Here is a 19,972-nt window from a genome sequence, read left to right on the forward strand (position 1 = left end):
GGAAAGCCGAATAAGCTTTTAGGGCCAAATAGCCTCCTCCTGCTACATATTCTTACGTTCTTATGTTGAATATGAATCCTCGTCTTCTCAACCTTGCCCCTCACCTGAGGTGAGGTGATCCTCGGGTTACATCACCGCCAGTCAGCTCTCCCTGTCAAAGGGGAAAGCAGCCTATGGTCATCTGAGACCATGCGACTTTGCCTTTACCTTTTATGTTGAATAGGTGCTGCTTGATAGCACTGCCAACCACACTTTCCATCACTTGGATGATGATTGAGAGTAGGTTGCTGCAATGGGAATTGGTAGGATTGGATTTGTAACTTTTTTTGTGGACTGGGCATGCCTGGGTAACTTGCCGCGCTGTCGGGTAGGTGTCTGGGTTGTAGCTGTACTGGAAGAGCTTGGCTAAAGGTGCAGCTAGTTCTGGAACACAAGTTGCTCTGGCATTGGATACCTTTGTGGTATCCAATGTACTCAGCTGTTTCTTGATGGTACAGGGGAGAAATTTTCCAATTCATTCCATGGCTCCCATTGTCTAAAGAGTGGATTCTGTGAAGGCGGAGACTTCAGGAGGAGATCAAGATGATATCAAGGGAGGGGTGAAGGAGACCAGAATTTAATCTGTTCAATTTTTTCTCACTGCAGCGTCCAACCCCCCCCCCCAAAAAAAACCACCACCAACACCGCACCCTTCCAAAAACATCATTATGCCCATCTATCTTAGGACTGATACCAATGTCAAAAGTGTGAGCAGCCTTGTTCTCCAGCCTGGTAATTCTGCTTTTGAGCCGGTCAGTTGGATGTGTGTGGAAGCAGTGTATAATTGTACGGGTGATGATGAATTTGATTATAATTAGCTTGAAGAATCAGTTAGTTTGTTTGATTGCATTAAATATACATTGATGAATAGATTTGCCAGCATAGCTATTAAGTGGTGCAGATTTGTTTTTCTAAATTTAGTGGCGAAGGTCCATCATTAGAATTGCCATGAAAGCCACGTGTGTTAATGTGTTTTCCACATTGGGTTTTGTGGGGACGGAAAGTGGGATAGTGAACAAGTGGTTGAACTTGGTATTGGGCAGTAGTTCCCAAACTTTTAATTCTGCTGACCACTTAAGTGGGACAAGAAGCCCGTGGAGCACCTACTTGTCCTACCTCATCAGATTTCTGTTACCACTGCCAAAACGCTCATCAGAATTAATGGGAATAATGATATTGTTTTTAATCAAATATACTAATAGGGTGATACCTGATTCCAAGCTGGAGACATTCCGTCTCATATCTGGCTCCATGTTCAGCAGATGCCTCTTTGTTTTCAGCTCCATGAGTGTCAGAAATCCAATCTCGCAGCTGTATATTGTTGTGAATGTCAGTAAGTGTATCGGAGTTGAGTTGGCTAATTCAGGATACGCGGGCGGCTCGTCAAGCCAAAGGTCCAACAAACTTCTTGCTCGATGCCAGCTTCAGTAACCTATCTGATGCAAGTTCCAGAGGATTGCCAAGCTACCATCAAAAGAGGTGGATATTGATCGCTTCAATTCAGACCCTGTTGCTGCTGCTAGTGGCTTAACTGCTTGGACACATGCAAGTAGGCCCTTCAGCTAGCCAGTCATTGCTGAAGCACCGTCAGTAAAAAATAAAAAACCAGCACATTGTGTCCAGTCCACTTTATTTTTCCCAATAACATTATTCAATATCCCAAAAATAGCTCAATCTATTTGGATTGTAAGCAGACAGCGGCAGAACAAAAATTCATCATGTCCTTTCCCTGAACATTCATACCTGTCATCACTCACTATAGAGGTGGATCCTCCAATTTGGAGCGAGAAGTACTGGCTTTGACGTAGGATGCTAAACAGCTGATATTTCACATTTGTAGCCATAAATGTTATTTAATGATGAACAGCAGCATTCAAATGGGAAGACCTTATCAATGGCATTCCTTGTCTTTTCCCCAAGCATGGTGTTTTCCAGCATTTCTGTAGTATTTTAAGGAAAATCCCAAGAGGGTAGCCAGGGAAAGGGTTGGCCCACTGAAGGATAGGCAAGGGAATCTATGTGTGGAGCCAGAGGAAATGGGCGAGGTACTAAATGAATACTTTGCATCAGTATTCACCAAAGAGAAGGAATTGGTAGATGTTGAGTCTGGAGAAGGGTGTGTAGATAGCCTGGGTCACATTGAGATCCAAAAAAACGAAGTGTTGGGCGTCTTAAAATATATTAAGGTAGATAAGTCCCCAGGGATGGGATCTACCCCAGAATACTGAAGGAGGCTGGAGAGGAAATTGCTGAGGCCTTGACAGAAATCTTTGGATCCTCACTGTCTTCAGGTGATGTCCCGGAGGACTGGAGAATAGCCAATGTTGTTCCTCTGTTTAAGAAGGGTAGCAAGGATAATCCAGGGAACTACAGGCCGGTGAGCCTTACTTCAGTGGTAGGGAAATTACTGGAGAGAATTCTTCGAGACAGGATCTACTCCCATTTGGAAGCAAATGGACGTATTAGTGAGAGGCAGCCTGGTTTTGTGAAGGGAAGGTTGTGTCTCACTAACATGATAGAGTTTTTCGCGGAGGTCACAAAGATGATTGATGCAGGTAGGGCAGTGGATGTTGTGTATATGGACTTCAGTAAGGCCTTTGACAAGGTCCCTCGTGGTAGACTAGTACAAAAGGTGAAGTCACACGGAATCAGGGGTGAGCTGGGAAGGTGGATACAGAACTGGCTAGGTCATAGAAGGCAGAGAGCAGCAATGGAAGGATGCTTTTCTAATTGGAGGGCTGTGACCAGTGGTGTTCCGCAGGGATCAGTGCTGGGACCTTTGCTGTTTGTAGTACATATAAATGATTTGGAGGAAAATGTAACTGGTCTGATTAGTAAGTTTGCAGACGACACAAAGGTTAGTGGAATTGCGGATAGCGATGAGGACTGTCAGAGGATACAGCAGGATTTAGATTGTTTGGAGACTTGGGCGGAGAGATGGCAGATGGAGTTTAATCCGGACAAATGTGAGGTAATGCATTTTGGGAGGTCTAATGCAGGTAGGGAATATACAGTGAATGGTAGAACCCTCAAGAGTATTGAAAGTCAGAGAGATCTAGGAGTACAGGTCCATAGGTCACTGAAAGGGGCAACACAGGTGGAGAAGGTGGTCAAGAAGGCATATGGCATGCTTGCCTTCATTGGCCGGGGCAATGAGTATAAGAATTGGCAGGTCATGTTACAGCTGTATAGAACCTTAGTTCGGCCAGACTTGGAGTATAGTGTTCAATTCTGGTTGCCACACTACCAGAAGGATGTGGAGGCTTTAGAGAGGGTGCAGAAGAGATTTACCAGAATGTTGCCTGGTATGGAGGGCATTAGCTATGAGGAGCGGTTGAATAAACTCGGTTTGTTCTCACTGGAACGATGGAGGTTGAGGGACGACCTGATAGAGGTCTACAAAATTATGAGGGGCATAGACAGAGTGGATAGTCAGAAGCTTTTCCCCAGGGTAGACGGGTCAATTACTAGGGGGCAAAGGTTTCAGGTGAGAGGGGCAAGGTTTAAAGTAGATGTACGAGGCAAGTTTTTTACGCAGAGGGTAGTGGGTGCCTGGAACTCGCTACCGGAGAAGGTGGTGGAAGCAGGGACGATAGGGACATTTAAGGGGCATCTTGACAAATACATGAATAGGATGGGAATAGAGGGATACGGACCCAGGAAGTGTAGAAGATTGTAGTTTAGTCGGGCAGCATGGTCGGCACGTGCTTGGAGGGCCGAAGGGCCTGTTCCTGTGCCGTACATTTCTTTGTTCTTTGTAGACTTTGTGTTGACCCATGTTCTTCTGGGGAAGGCTCTATATCTTATACTAGGGTAGTGGTCCCTTTAAACAGTCAGCTTCCCTGGAAGATGAGTTCTTATGTATAACAACCCGCTTCCAGTAAATGATCATGTGACCAAGCTGCATGAGAGAGAAAAGATGCCTGTGTATGGTTCTCTATTAGCAGTGAGTTTGCACTTCCAGGATAGCCAAACTGAGAATTTCTAGATGCACAACTCCAGGATTAAAGAGCATAAGGCCCGGGAGGGTTCTGATTCCAGGTGGGTACGTAAGCCAAGCCGGAGTTGAACTGGGAGACAGCAACTGTGGGATGTTTGGAGGAGATTTGAAGAGACAATCTTAATGGAAATAAGCAGAAGGCCCCAGAAATGTCAATCCTTATGTGAATCTTCAAAGCAGTATTCAGACCAAATGGTTAACTTCCATTTGTGTAGAAGGAAATCCGAGTTGAGAAGTTCAATCAGAGTCGAAGTAATTGCGTTCATTATACTTTTGATATATTTAATCTGCCTGACTGTTAAGATAGAGGGTAGTTCTTCATATTCATGTTCTGTGATTTTTGTGGAGTGAAATTATTTTGTTGTAAAAGGTAAACCTTGTGGCTTCAATTATGAGTAAATACCTGGAAAAAATGGTTACTCGTCTCTTCTGAGGTTGTGACAACTTGATCAAGTTTTCTGCGAGTGCAATCTTTCCCAGTCTTTGCTACTAGTGATGAAACCTTGTATGTAGCCTGTTGCATGAGATTTTTCTCGCACCAGTAGCAATCAAACGCGTAGTATTATTGTTGATCAGTTCTTGGTATTTGTTCTCAAAAAGCTGAGAGGGCTTTCCAATGTATTCCTTGTGTTTGCATTCAAAATGGTGTTTAAGCTCAGAGAGCTTCATTGCTTCATTGGTCAAGGTTTTGTAACACAAACACAATTAGAGTTGGGATGTTCTGTATCACTCATCCAGAAGAATCCCATTTTCAAGTCATCCCTGTTGTAGAGGCATCGTGCCAGTATTGCACAGAAGGCTGCCATTTAGTCCATCAAGCGCATGCCAGCTCTCTGTAGAACAATCCGGTCAGTCCTGCAAGTTTATTTCCCACATGTGCCCTTCCAATTTCCTTTTGAAAGTAGGGAATTACAGACCATTCAGTTGAACATTAGTAGTAGGGAAAATGTTCGAGTTGATTACTAAGGATGTGATAATATGAGTCTTAAAAATATCAATGGTATTAGACAAAGTTGACATAGATTTATGAAGGGGAAATTGTGTTTAACAAACGTACTGGATATTTTTGAGGATGTAATTAGTAGAATGGATAAGAAAGAACCATTGGATGTGGTGTATTTTGATTTTCAGAAAACGTTTGATGAAGTCCCACATAAGGTGTTAGTGTGCAAAATTGAAGCACATGTCATTCGTGGTAATGGATTGAGGATGTGCTAGCAGTCAGGAAACAGAGTAGGCAGGCAGTGATTAATGGGGTCCCACAGGGATCAGAGCTTGGGCCCCAGCTATTGACAATGCCCATCAATTATTTGGATGAGGGAACCAAAAGTAATATTTCCAAATTTGCGGATGACAAGAAACTTGGTGGGGATGTGAGTGGTCAGGAGGATGTTAAAAGGCTTCAAGGTGATTTAGACAAGTTGAGTGGGTGGGTAAATGCATGGCCGATGCAGTATAATGTGGATAAATATGAAGTTATCCACTTCAGATGGAGAAACAAAATGGTTGAGTATTATTTAAATGGTGATAGACTGGGAAATGTTGACGTACAAAGATGTGCTAGGGTATCCTAGCAAAGCAGTCACTGAAAGAAAGCATGCAGGTACAGCAAGCAGTTAGGAAGATAAATGGTATGTTGGCCTTCATTGCAAGAGGACTTGAGTACAGAGGAAGGATATATTGCTGCAGCTGCATAGGGGCCTGGGTGTAGTGTGTAGAGTTATGCTTGCCATGGAGGAAATGAAGCGAAGGTTCACCATACTAATTTCTGGGATGATAGGATAAGGATAGATTGAGTTTGACTGGGCCTGTATTTGATTTCGAAGAATGAGAGCCGATCTGTTCGAAATGTTTAAAATTCTGACAGGGCTGGACAGACTGGATGCAACACTCTTGTTTCCTGGGGTTGGGGGGATCTAGAACAAGGGGTCACAGTCTCAATTGGGCCATTCAAGACTGAGATTAGGAGAAATGTCTTCACTCAGAGGGTGGTGAACCTGTGGAACTCTCTACCACAGAAGGCTGTGGAGGCCAAGTCACTGAATATATTTAAGAAGGAAATAGATTTCTAGACTCTTGAGGGTGTCGGGCGGTATGGGAAAAGTGTGGGAGGATGGCGTTGAGGTAGAGGATCAGCCATCATCATGTTGAGTGGCGGAGTAGGCACGGAGGGCCAAATAGCCTACTCCTATTTTCTATGTTTCTATCATTTCTATCCATGATACCATCTCAGAGTCGACTTGCAAACCAATCAGCAGCCTTCTACAGTAGTGTAAATTTGGTATTCTTGTGTTTGTCCCAATGAGTGCAAGATGAAAAGCTTTGGTAGCATGTTTCTCTTTTCAGCATTGTTATTTTTCTATTAATTATCATGAGTAAGAATTCATTCCTGTCAGAAATGGAAGTATGAACAATTTCATTATTATAAACATCAATACTACGCGAGAACACATTTACTTGAAGCATTCTGGCATGTGTTAAAAAATCATCACAGTGATCTTTTGTGAAACAAAGGAAATAGGAACAGGGGTAGACTATTCAGCCCCTCAAACCTGCTCAACATGGTTGATCTTCTATCTCAACACAATTTTCCCACACTATCCCCATATCGCTTGTTGTCTTCACCATCTAGAAATCTAACAATCTCCGTCTTGAACATACTCGATGGCTGATCCTCCACGGCACTCTGGGGTAGAGAATTCTCTGAGTGAAGACATTTCTCCTCATTTGCCGACCTAAATGGCCTACCTCGTATTCTGATACGCTGCCGCCTGGTTCTACCCACAGCCAGGGGTACCATCCTTTTACATCTAACCTGTCGAGCCACCTTCAAAGTTTTTATGTTTCAAAGAGATCACACGCTGTTCTGAAGAATAAAGGTCAGGCGCCTCAATTTCTCCTCATTGGGCAATCCTGCCAATCCAGGGATCACTCTGGCGAACCTTCATTGCACTCTCTCTATGGTAAGCATGTCCTTCTTTGGGAAGGAGCCCACTGCTGTGCACAATACTCAGGTGCAATCTCACCAAGATTCTGTACAATTGCAAAAAGACTTCTTTACTCCTTTATTCAAATCCTCTTGCAATAAAGGCCGATAGACCATTCGTTTTTCTAATTTATTGCTGCTTCTGCATGTTAGCTTTCAGTGAACAACACTTCCCAATCACTCACGATTTAAGAAACACTTTGAATTCCTGCTTTTCCTATCAATGTAGTAATAATCTTTTTAAATATCTGATACAATCTTTAATAGTATCACAAGTAGGCTTACAATAACACTGCAATGAAGTTACTGTTGAAATCCCCTAGTCTCTGGCGCCTGTTCGACTACACATAGGGAGAATTCAGAATGTCCAATTCGCCTAACAAGCACTTCTTTCAGGACTTGTGGGAGGAACCCGGAGCACCCGAAGGAAACCCACGCAGACACGGGGAGAAAGTGCAGACTCTGCACAATCAGTGACCCAGCGGGGAATCGAACCCGAGACCCTGGCGCTGTGAAGCAACAGTGTTAACCACTGTGCTACTGTGGATAATTTCACAATTTTCCACATTATATTCCACCTACCATGTTCTTGCCCACTCACTTAGCATATCCAATTCCCTTCAAAGCCTCTTTGCCTCTCCTCATAACTCTCATTCCCACCTAGTTTTGTGTCTGCAGCAAACTTGGAAATATTACATTTGATCCCCACTTCATTTATATAGATTGTGAATAGTTTGGACCCAAGTACTGATCCATGTAGTACCCTATTGGTCACAGCCTGCCAACCTGAGAATGACCTATTTATTCCTACTCTGTTTTTTGTCCGTTAATCAATTCTCAGTCCATACGAGTATATTACCCCAATCCCAAGTTCTCTAATTTTGTTTACTAACCTGTATAGGACCTTGTTGAAAGCCATATCTAAGTATACCACAATCACTTATTAGTCCTGATCTATTCTGCTAGTTACATCTTCAAAAAACTCCCAACAGGTTTATTAAACATCATATTTCTTTCCTGAAACCATGCTGTCTTGCCCAATCCTACCATTATTTTCTAAGTGTTCAGTTAGCACATCCTTTATAATAGATTTGAGCATTTTCCATACTGCTGATGTCAGGCTAACAGGTCTCTAGTTCCATGTTTTCTCTCTCCCTCCTGAAATAGTCGGGTTACCTTTGCCACCTTCCAATCTGCAGGAAACATTCAAATAATTTTGGACGGTGGCCACCAATGCATCCACAACCTGTACAGCCACCTCTTTCAACACTCTGGGAGAAACGTCATCAGGTCATAGGATTTATGAACTTTGAATCCCATTAATTTCTCTAGTACTTTTTTTTTTTTACAATTACCAATTTATTTATGTTCCTCTCTTCTTTATAGTTCATCGATTTGTCCAGTATTCCTGGAAGATCTTTTATATCTTCCCCTGTGAAGATCGAAACAATGTATTTATTTACTTTCTCTTCCAGTTCCTTATCCCTCATTGTAAATTTTCTTGTCTCTGCCTGAGGTGAGCCCATGTTTGTCTTTGTTCATCTGTCGATTAATAAAGAGTGGTGTGCACAAGGCCATTCTCAGTTCGCAAGAGACACTGAGGTGAGTGGAACAAGGTCTTTTTGTGCTGTTCCTGATGTGCTGCACACCACTCTGCCTGGGCAGACCAATTCCTGCCCCCATCTCCATGCCAAGGCTCTCAATGGCAGGCATAAGGGCAAGGAGGTGGATGAAGAAGGTGAACAATGGAAGGCAGAGGGGAGGGAAGCTGAACCCTGATGAGGCTGCATGAAAAGCTCACAAGCAAGGGAGTCAGCGAGATACCCACATGCGGTGGGTAGAGGTCCATGTGGGCCATGGACACCCTGCAAGTAATGGGCTCAGGTAGAGAGTGGTTGCATCAAGGAATAGACTTCTTTTTCAGGTTGTGGGCCTTGTGCCTCTGGGTTGCTGCACAGTCTGGTGAAGGCAGGCTGGGCTGGAGAGAGTGATACGAGTGTGCTGGACTGGTATATAAATATGGTGCCAGCTGTTGGCGGGCAGTTGAATCAACTGTCAGCCACCGAGTCAGGGGAGCTTGCCTGTGCATAATTAGTGAGGTTCCAAGTGGCCAATGGTAAAGGTGCCGCCAGCCACCGCACATAGTTTCAAAAACAGTTTCTTGGCTCTGCCCAAACTAAATCTACACCATGACCTTCCGATCAAAGATCCTGTTTCTAATGTACTGACACTATTGAAACTTACACTTTATCTTACTGAATTTTGTTTAACGTATATAAATATAACATGAATCTTATAAAACCTACTTGTTACTGTTTGCACTTGTGGCTCGTGTAGGACACATGGGCGTTGCTATGGCTGTGTGATATGGTGGATCACAAGTGGCAGCTTTCCAGGTTCAGACTATTCTATTGTATGGCCTCAGTTGTGCCATTGCAATAAGTGATTTGCATTTTGGAACAGCTGGAGCATGATAACTACAAGTATAGGATTGATGAACTTGCATCTGTGTGGTGGATTTGCCGAAAATCCAAGTTAGCTGCCTTGCTCATTCTTTCGTTATAACCAGAATGTCTAATCTGTTACCAGCATTAGAGCAAACTTGCAGTGGAACAATAAAGTGAGGAGCCTGTGTTAAATGTAAAGTATTGTCCTTTTATCCTGTTCAACCTTTCTCTGTCTCTTATCCTAAATACATTTCTTTTGCTGGGGTGCAGTTTGCTCTTGGGTGCCATGGCCTAAGTAACAAGTCAAGACTAAGTGATAATAGTTTATCCACTGTGGGGAATAATCTAATCTATTTTGTCCCCACTCGGTGACCGTGTACATTTCCAGTAGGATGGACGGGATTGAGATTGGTTGCAGAAATTTTCCTCTTCCTTAATAGAATGCTGAGGCCAATTATAAATGTTTTATTAAAGTTTTTCAATGAGTGTTTTTACATAACAAAAATAGAAATACAGATTGTAATAGAAAATAACAATAAACATAGCCCAAAGCTTACAATGAAACTACTTGCACAACAGAATTTTTTTTTTTTTTAAAACAACAAGGTGGGCTTGGCCTCCATGCCCAACTCACATTATATCAACAGTAACCCCCCCACCTGAACCCCCCCCCCCCCCACAAACATATGGGCATGGTTCGCCGGACTCCCCGCATATCTCGGGCACCTGTCCTCCTCCCCAAAAAACCTACTCATTGTTGCCGCCGTTATACGCGCCCGATGCACCACCTTAAACTGGATTAATCCGAGCCTGGCACATGATGAGGAGGAGTTCACCCTGCCCAGGGCATCGGCCCACAGGCCCTCATCCAGCTCCTCGCCCAGCTCCTCCTCCCACTTATCCTTCAACTCCCCCACTGAGGCTTCCTCTATCTCCTGCAGCTCCTGATATATGTCCGACACCTTCCCCATCCCTACCCAGATGCCAGGCACCACCCTATCCTGGATCCTACGTGGGGGCAGCCGCGGAATGTCCCCACCTGTTTTCTAAGGAAGTCCCGAATCTGAAGGTACCTGAACGCATTCCCCGGGGGCAGGCTGAACCTCTCCTCCAGCGCCTGCATGTTGGGGAAGACCCCGTCTATAAACAGCTCCCCCATCCTCCTAATACCTGCCCTGTACCAACCTTGGTACACCCCATCCAACCTACCCGGAGCAAATCTGTGGTTATTCCGTATCAGGGTCCACACCGAGGCCCCCTCCTCTCTCCTGTGTCTCCTGCACGGCCCCATGATCCTCAGTGCCGCCGTAACATGTGCCCCTAGACTGGTGCCTCTACACGCCGCCCCCTCCTCCATCATCCATTTCCTGATCATAGCCACATTGGCCGCCCAGTAATAACTGCAGTTCGGCAGAGCCAGCCACCCCCCCCCCCCCCCCCCCCACAAAGCATCCACTTAGCTCTGGTTTCCCACCCATTGTGCTTACGTGAGTCAGCTCACCCATGCTGACCCAGCTGCTCCCGCCTTTATCATAGAATTTACAATGCAGAAGGAGGCCATTCGGCCCATCGAGTCTGCACAGGCACTTGGAAAGAGCAGAGAGCAGCACCGACTCTTGTACATGGCCCCCTTGCAAAGATGCAACATCTCTACCAACATCAGGGAATCTCTGGCCCAAGACCATGCAAAGTAGAGGAAATGCATCTGGGGGGGGGGAGCTGAACGCATAGAGTTTCATTGCCTAGAGCAAACTGAACTCCAGCTTCTCCACCAAAAGAAGCCTATGGCAACCTGGGCACCCCACCCACCTACTCCTCCAACCATCCAACCCTTAACTTGTTGCCTCCTTCGGGTCACCCTACCCCCTCCCCCGCAGGGTAGAGGGGCAAGCGCCATCTGGGACCTCCCCGTGCGCCGGACAGCCCGTCCCGGGCGTTTCCTGCCCCCTAGCACCGAACACCTGGAAAACAAAACACCTGGAAAACAAAACCCCCAAACAAACTAGGGCAGACATGCCCATAAACTTATGCTTTACCCGCCGTCCTCCCCTCGGTCCCTCCCCACCTGCATATTTCACCCCCATACAACAGTCCCTTAGTTCAGGTCCAGCTTCTCCTGCCTGATGAACGACCACGCCTCGTCTGGGGTATCAAAATAGTGGTGCCTGTCCTGGTATGTTACCCACAGTCTCGCCGGGTGCAGGAGCCCAAACTTCACCCCTTTGCTGCGGAGGACCGCCTTCGCCCGGTTAAAACCTGCACGCCTCCTCGCCAGCTCAGCTCCCAGGTCCTGGTAAATTCGGATCTCGCCATTCTCCCATTTACTGCTCCGCTCTTTCTTTGCCCACCGCAGGACTCGCTCCCAGGCTGCCAAGCGCTGAAACCGTATCACCATCGCCCTCAGTGGCGCGTTTACCCGTGGCTTTCTGGCGAGAACCCTGTGCGCCCCATCCAGCTCCACGGGCCGCGGGAAGGCCCCCGCGCCCCCAGCATTGTGGCCACATATGTGCTCGCGACCGCCCCCTCCGCTCCTTCGGGAAGGCCCAGGATCCGCAGATTGTGGCTCCGAGACCTGCACTCAAGGCCATCCAGCCTCTCCTGCCATCTCTTATGGAGCGCCTCGTGCGCCTCCACTTTCACCGCCAGGCCCAGGATCTCGTCCTCATTCTCCGCCACCTTCCTCCTCATCTCCTTGATCTCCTTCTCCTGCGCCTTCTGGGTCATCACAATTCTTTCCATGGAGGCCAGCATCTCCGTTTTCAGCTCCATGAAGCAGTTTTTAAGGAGCTCCTGTTGTTCTCTGGTCCACTGGGCCCACACCTACCGATCTTCTCCAGCCACCATTTTGTCCTCCCCGACCTTCTTGACCTTCTTCCCTGGGTTCGCGCGTCTGCCGGCTCCGCTCCTGGTCCTCTCCCGGCGGGAGCTGCCGTTCACGTGACCTAGCAGGTCATGGCCGCTACCGGATGTCCGTCGCTGAGGCCAATTATAATGTTACAGCACCACAGGAGAGATTCAGGACTGAAGTTGGGACCTCCTTGTGGACTAATCAGATTAGCCAACGGAACCCCTCATTGCGTTTTGAGTGTGAAAGCTGCCCGTCCCAATTTCAAATGCTGGTCATAGTTGGTAATGCCTTAAGCATTTTTTTTTTTTAATTCCCAGTTATTTGAAAGGTCTTTGGGAAAGGATTTATGGAAGAGCGTGCATTACATTGGAAGTATTATCTTACTCATCTTTAGGAGTTGAAAACATAAAGTTATATATGTTCTTTTATGTCCTCAGCATTTCCCAAAACTGTTTGGAGCTGATGGTGGAGTGCAAACACTGCTATTTTATAGCTTTTGACCATAAGAAACCGGTTATGATCAAAATGGTAAAGTTATTTTTTTTCCCCCCCTCATCAGACATGCCACTTCATGTGAGACGAAGCAGTGACCCTGCATTGATTGGCCTTTTGTCTTCTATATCGGGGTCGAACCTTAATCCAGCAGAGCCCTCTCGCAAAAACCCGACCCGTTGGTCGACAACACCGGGCTTTCCAAAGCCAAGCCAAACATCTAGCAGCCTTGACAGAAAAAAGGTGGGTTCGCAGTTTTGTTCTTAATTCTAGATTTTGGAGATGCACAGACTTGTACTCATGGTGTTGTGCCGAGGTGTTCCACAGCACCTGACAGACAATGAAATTCTTTTTTAAAAAGCATTGTCACTGTGTACTTTTAGTGACGGGCTGCAAAGGACACAACGCCATTCAATTTCCTTGGACTTGAGTGACCAATTTTCCGGTGAACTTCTAACTAAATAAAATGAATGCACTATATGAATTTTTTTAAGACATTTTAAATGAGCACGAATCTGTATTCTCAAAGGATGAGAGGGTGCGAGAGTATGATTTGCTTAACCCCGTTGGCTGATTTATACAACTATGGCAACATTACATTGCTTTAACAATAGTAATAGACTGAGTTGTTGACAAAATGGTTTAATGAAGTGATTTATATTGACTCATGATAAATTTACTTTTTAAAACATCACTTTAGCTATCCTATATTAATACCTGTCACTGCAGACTCAAACCTTCATTCAGTGCCTGCTGCTTTTGAAATCTACAGCTTTTGTATCCTATATGTTTTGTTTTTTGATTCCAATCCTCTGGTTGAATCAAGTTCTATCACAATGGGATCTGGCCTCACGTCTGCATCAGAGGAAAAAACACAACATGTAGCCTTCTTCCAATTGCATTCTATGTAGCTTCCACTCGTTAACATTCCTTAAAATGTACAAAGAAAACAAAGAACAAAGAAAATTACAACATAGGGACAGGTCCTATGGCCCTCCAAGCCTGTACCGACCATGCTGCCCGTCTGCTCTAAATCCCCCTACCCTTCCACGGAACATACACCTTTATTCCCATCCTATTCATGTATTTGTCAAGACGCCCCTTAAAAGTCACTATTATATCTGCTTCCACTACGTCCCTCGGCAGAGACTTCCAGGCTCCCACCACCTTCTGTGTAAAGAAAACTTGCCTTGTACGTCTCCTTTAAACCTTGCCTCTCGCACCTCAAACATATGCCGCCTAGTCATTGACTCTTCCACCCTGGGAAAAAGCTTCTGACTATCCACTCTGTCCATGCCCCTCATAATCTTGTAGACTTCTATCAGGTCACCCCTCAACCTCTGTCGTTCCAGTGAGAAAAAAATAAATTTCTCCAACCTCTCCTCACAGCTAATGTCCTCCATACCAGGCAACATCCTGGTAAATCTTTTCTGTACCCTCTCCACATCCTTCTGAGGTAGGTTCTTTACTCTGAGAATAGTAAGGGCGTGGAATGCCCTGCCTGCAACAGTAGTGGACTCGCCAACACTAAGGGCATTCAAATGGTCATTGGATAGACATATGGACGATAAGGGAATAGTGTAGATGGGCTTTAGAGTGGTTTCACAGGTCTGCGCAACATCGAGGGTTGAAGGGCCTGTACTGCGCTGTAATGTTCTATGTTCTGGTAGTGTGGCGACCAGAATTGAACACTATATTCCAAGTGCAACCTAACGTAAGGTTCTGTAAAGCTACAACGTAACTTGCCAAGTTATAAACTCAAAGCCTCAGCCGATGAAGGCAAGCTTGTCAGATGCCTTCTTGACTACCTTGTCCATCTGCGTTACCACTTTCAGTGACCTGTGTACCTGTACACCCAGATCCCTCTGCCTATCAATACTCCTCGGGATTCTGCCATTTACTGTATATTTCCCATCTGTATTAGACTTTCCAAAATGCATTACGTCACATTTGTCTGGATTAAACTCCATCTCCCATCTCTTCGCCCAAGTCTCCAACCGATCTATATTCTGCTGTATCCTCTGATCGTCCTCATCGCTATCCGCAATTCCACCAACCTTTGTGTCATCTGCAAACTTACTAATCAAACCAGTTACATTTTCCTCCAAATCATTCATATATATTACAAACAGCAAAGATCCCAGCACTGATCCCTGAGGAGCGCCACTAGTCATAGCCCTCCATTCAGAAATGCACCCTTCCACGTGATAGTGAGATGAGGAATAGGGAGAGAGAGCATTTAAACACGTGGCTACAGGGATGGTGCAGGCGGGAGGGATTCAGATTTCTGGATTACTGGGGCTCTTTCTGGGGAAGGTGGGACCTCTACAGACAGGATGGTCTACATCTGAACCTGAGGGGCACAAATATCCTGGGGGGGAGATTTGTTAGTGCTCTTTGGGGGGGTTTAAACTAATGCAGCAGGGGCATGGGAACCTGGATTGTAGTTTTAGGGTAAGGGAGAATGAGAGTATAGAGGTCAGGAGCACAGATTTGACGTCGCAGGAGGGGGCCAGTGTTCAGGTAGGTGGTTTGAAGTGTGTCTACTTCAATGCCAGGAGTATACGAAACAAGGTAGGGGAACTGGCAGCATGGGTTGGTACCTGGGACTTCGATGTTGTGGCCATTTCGGAGACATGGATAGAGCAGGGACAGGAATGGATGTTGCAGGTTCCGGGGTTTAGGTGTTTTAGTAAGCTCAGAGAAGGAGGCAAAAGAGGGGGAGGCGTGGCGCTGCTAGTCAAGAGCAGTATTACGGTGGCGGAGAGGATGCTAGATGGGGACTCTTCTTCCGAGGTAGTATGGGCTGAAGTTAGAAACAGGAAAGGAGAGGTCACCCTGTTGGGAGTTTTTTATAGGCCTCCTAATAGTTCTAGGGATGTAGAGGAAAGGATGGCGAAGATGATTCTGGATATGAGCGAAAGTAACAGGGTAGTTATTATGGGAGACTTTAACTTTCCAAATATTGACTGGAAAAGATATAGTTTGAGTACAATAGATGGGTCGTTTTTTTGTACAGTGTGTGCAGGAGGGTTTCCTGAAACAATATGTTGACAGGCCAACAAGAGGCGAGGCCACGTTGGATTTGGTTTTGGGTAATGAACCAGGCCAGGTGTTGGATTTGGAGGTAGGAGAGCACTTTGGGGACAGTGACCACAATTCGGTGACGTTTACGTTAATGATGGAAAGGGATAAGTATACACCGCAGGGCAAGAGTTATAGCTGGGGGAAGGGCAATTATGATGCCATTAGACGTGACTTGGGGGGGATAAGGTGGAGAAGTAGGCTGCAAGTGTTGGGCACACTGGATAAGTGGGGCTTGTTCAAGGATCAGCTACTGCGTGTTCTTGATAAGTATGTACCGGTCAGACAGGGAGGAAGGCGTCGAGCGAGGGAACCGTGGTTTACCAAGGAAGTGGAATCTCTTGTTAAGAGGAAGAAGGAGGCCTATGTGAAGATGAAATGTGAAGTTTCGGTTGGGGCGATGGATAGTTACAAGGTAGCGAGGAAGGATCTAAAGAGAGAGCTAAGACGAGCAAGGAGGGGACATGAGAAGTATTTGGCAGGAAGGATCAAGGAAAACCCAAAAGCTTTCTATAGGTATGTCAGGAATAAGCGAATGACTAGGGAAAGAGTAGGACCAGTCAAGGACAGGGATGGGAAATTGTGTGTGGAGTCTGAAGAGATAGGCGAGATACTAAATGAATATTTTTCGTCAGTATTCACTCAGGAAAAAGATAATGTTGTGGAGGAGAATGCTGAGCCCCAGGCTAATAGAATAGATGGCATTGAGGTACGTATGGTAGAGGTGTTGGCAATTCTGGACAGGCTGAAAATAGATAAGTCCCCGGGACCTGATGGGATTTATCCTAGGATTCTCTGGGAGGCCAGGGAAGAGATTGCTGGACCTTTGGCTTTGATTTTTATGTCATCATTGGCTACAGGAATAGTGCCAGAGGACTGGAGGACAGCAAATGTGGTCCCTTTGTTCAAAAAGGGGAGCAGAGACAACCCCGGCAACTATAGACCGGTGAGCCTCACGTCTGTAGTGGGTAAAGTCTTGGAGGGGATTATAAGAGACAAGATTTATAATCATCTAGATAGGAATAATATGATCAGGGATAGTCAGCATGGCTTTGTGAAGGGTAGGTCATGCCTCACAAACCTTATTGAGTTCTTTGAGAAGGTGACTGAACAGGTAGACGAGGGTAGAGCAGTTGACGTGGTGTATATGGATTTCAGCAAAGCGTTTGATAATGTTCCCCACGGTAGGCTATTGCAAAAAATACGGAGGCTGGGGATTGAGGGTGATTTAGAGATGTGGATCAGAAATTGGCTAGCTGAAAGAAGACAGAGGGTGGTGGTTGATGGGAAATGTTCAGAATGGAGTACAGTCACAAGTGGAGTACCACAAGGATCTGTTCTGGGGCCGTTGCTGTTTGTCATTTTTATCAATGACCTAGAGGAAGGCGCAGAAGGGTGGGTGAGTAAATTTGCAGACGATACTAAAGTCGGTGGTGTTGTCGATAGTGTGGAAGGATGTAGCAGGTTACAGAGGGATATAGATAAGCTGCATAGCTGGGCTGAGAGGTGGCAAATGGAGTTTAATGTAGAGAAGTGTGAGGTGATTCACTTTGGAAGGAATAACAGGAATGCGGAATATTTGGCTAATGGTAAAGTTCTTGAAAGTGTGGATGAGCAGAGGGATCTAGGTGTCCATGTACATAGATCCCTGAAAGTTGCCACCCAGGTTGATAGGGTTGTGAAGAAGGCCTATGGAGTGTTGGCCTTTATTGGTAGAGGGATTGAGTTCCGGAGTCGGGAGGTCATGTTGCAGCTGTACAGAACTCTGGTACGGCCGCATTTGGAGTATTGCGTACAGTTCTGGTCACCGCATTATAGGAAGGACGTGGAGGCTTTGGAGCGGGTGCAGAGGAGATTTACCAGGATGTTGCCTGGTATGGAGGGAAAATCTTATGAGGAAAGGCTAATGGACTTGAGGTTGTTTTCGTTGGAGAGAAGAAGGTTAAGAGGAGACTTAATAGAGGCATACAAAATGATCAGGGGGTTGGATAGGGTGGACAGTGAGAGCCTTCTCCCGCGGATGGATATGGCTGGCACGAGGGGACATAACTTTAAACTGAGGGGTAATAGATATAGGACAGAGGTCAGAGGTAGGTTCTTTACGCAAAGAGTAGTGAGGCCGTGGAATGCCCTGCCTGCTACAGTAGTGAACTCGCCAACATTGAGGGCATTTAAAAGTTTATTGGATAAACATATGGATGATAATGGCATAGTGTAGGTTAGATGGCTTTTGTTTCGGTGCAACATCGTGGGCCGAAGGGCCTGTACTGCGCTGTATTGTTCTATGTTCTATGTTCTATGTACTCTCTGCCTTCTATGACCGAGTCAGTTCTGTATCCATCTTGCCAGCTCACCTCTGATCCTGTGTGACTTCACCTTCTGCACCAGTCTGCCATGAGGGACCTTGTCAAAGCCTTACTGAAGTCCATGTAGACAACATCCACTGCCCTATCAATCATCTTCGTCACTTCCTCGAAAAACTCAATCAAGTTAGTGAGACACAACCTCCCCTTCACAAAACCATGCTGCCTCTCGCTGAAACGCCCACTTATTTCCAAATGGAATTAAATCCTGCTCAAAGAATCCGCTTCAATAATTTCCCTATCACTGACATAAGGCTCACAGGCCTGTAATTACCTGAAAATGAAATGAAAATGAAAATCACTTATTGTCACAAGTAGACTTCAATGAAGTTACTGTGAAAAGCCCCTAGTCGTCACATTCCGGCGCCTGTTCGGGAAGGCTGGTATGGGAATTGAACCACGCTGCTGGCCTGCCTTGGTTTGCTTTAAAAGCCAGCGATTTAGCCCAGTGTGCTAAACCAGCCCCCAGGATTATCCTTGCTACCCTTCTTAAACAAAGGAAGAACATTGGCTATTCTCCAATCCTCTGCGACCTTCCCTGTATCCAGTGAGGATACAAAGATTACTCTCAAGGCCCCAGCAATTTTCTCCCTTGTCTATCTCAGTATTCTGGGATATATCCCATCAGGCCCTGGGCTCTTGTCTACTATAATGTTTTTTAAGACCCCCAATACCTCCTTTTTGATCTCAACATGACCCAAACTATCTACACCTTCCCCGGACTCATCATCCACCAAGTCCTTCTCTTTGGTGGATGCTGATGCAAAGTACGCATTTGCTACTTGCCCATTTCCTCTCGCTCCATGCATATATTCCCTCCTCTGTCCTTGAGTCGGCCAACCTTCTCCCTGGCTATCCTCCTGCTCTTTATATATGGATAAAAATCCATGGGATTTTCCTTAATCCTGCTGGCCAATGACTTTCCATGATCCCTTTTAGTTCCCCTGACTCCTTGCTTAAGTTTCTTTCTACTTCCCTTGTATTCCAAACTTGCTTCATGTATTCAGCCTCCTAACCTTGACATTATTCTTTTTATTTTTGACTAGGCTCACCATATCTCTCGTTATCTAAGGTTCCCAATACTTGCCATAATTATCCTTCATCCTTACTCGAACGTGCTGGTCCTGAATGCCTACCAACTTACACTTGAAAGCCTCCCACATGCCAGATGTTGGTTTGCCCTCAAACATCTACCCCCAATCTAGATTCTTCAGTTTCTGCCTAATACTGTTGTAATTAGCCTTCCCCCAATTTAGCACCTTCACCTGAGGATTACTCTTATCTTTATCCATCAGTACCTTAAGGCTTACTGAATTGTGGTCACTGTTCATCACCTGACCAGGTCCAGTATGGCCCCTTCCCTAGTTGGACTGTTTCAAGAAGCCCTCCTGGATTCTCCTTACAAACTCTGCCCCATCCACGGCCCCAGCAAATGAGGCCCTTTCAATATTGGGGAAGTTAAAATCACCCACCACGACAACCCTGTTACTTTTACACCGTGCCAAAATCTGTCTACATATCTGTTCCTCTATCTCCCGCTGGCTGTTGGGAGGCCTATAGTAAACCCCAACATTGTGACTGCACCCTTTCTATTCTTGAGCTGTACCCATATTGCCTCCTGTATGAGCCCTCCGATGTGTCCTCCCGCAGTACAGTTATAATATTCTCCTTAACCATCCCCCTCTATCTGGCTGAAATATCTGTATTCTGAAA

At 45.7% G+C, this 19,972-nt stretch overlaps 1 protein-coding gene and 1 long non-coding RNA gene across 10 annotated transcripts in view; one reads left to right on the plus strand and one right to left on the minus strand.

Annotated features, from left to right (window-relative positions):
* pard3aa (par-3 family cell polarity regulator alpha, a) overlaps nt 1–19,972 on the plus strand; it is a 1,126,646-nt gene that overhangs the window by 517,661 nt on the left and 589,013 nt on the right. For all 6 annotated transcript variants that reach the window (XM_072508331.1, XM_072508330.1, XM_072508326.1 and 3 more), the window contains exon 4: nt 12,880–13,055. In XM_072508331.1, coding sequence (XP_072364432.1) covers nt 12,880–13,055 — 176 coding nt within the window. The remainder of the gene's footprint in view (nt 1–12,879; nt 13,056–19,972) is intronic.
* Nucleotides 1–19,972, minus strand: part of LOC140424843 (uncharacterized) — a 98,936-nt gene that overhangs the window by 32,052 nt on the left and 46,912 nt on the right. Inside the window, exon 1 of one of the 4 annotated variants that reach the window (XR_011947705.1) lies at nt 8,381–8,436. The exons of the other annotated variants lie outside the window; for them this stretch is intronic. This is a non-coding gene — a long non-coding RNA (uncharacterized lncRNA). Of the gene's footprint in view, nt 1–8,380; nt 8,437–19,972 lie in introns of those variants that run through there. 4 annotated transcript variants of the gene reach the window in all.

This window comes from Scyliorhinus torazame, chromosome 6 (assembly GCF_047496885.1).
Source record: "Scyliorhinus torazame isolate Kashiwa2021f chromosome 6, sScyTor2.1, whole genome shotgun sequence".
Taxonomy (NCBI): Eukaryota; Metazoa; Chordata; class Chondrichthyes; order Carcharhiniformes; family Scyliorhinidae; genus Scyliorhinus; species Scyliorhinus torazame.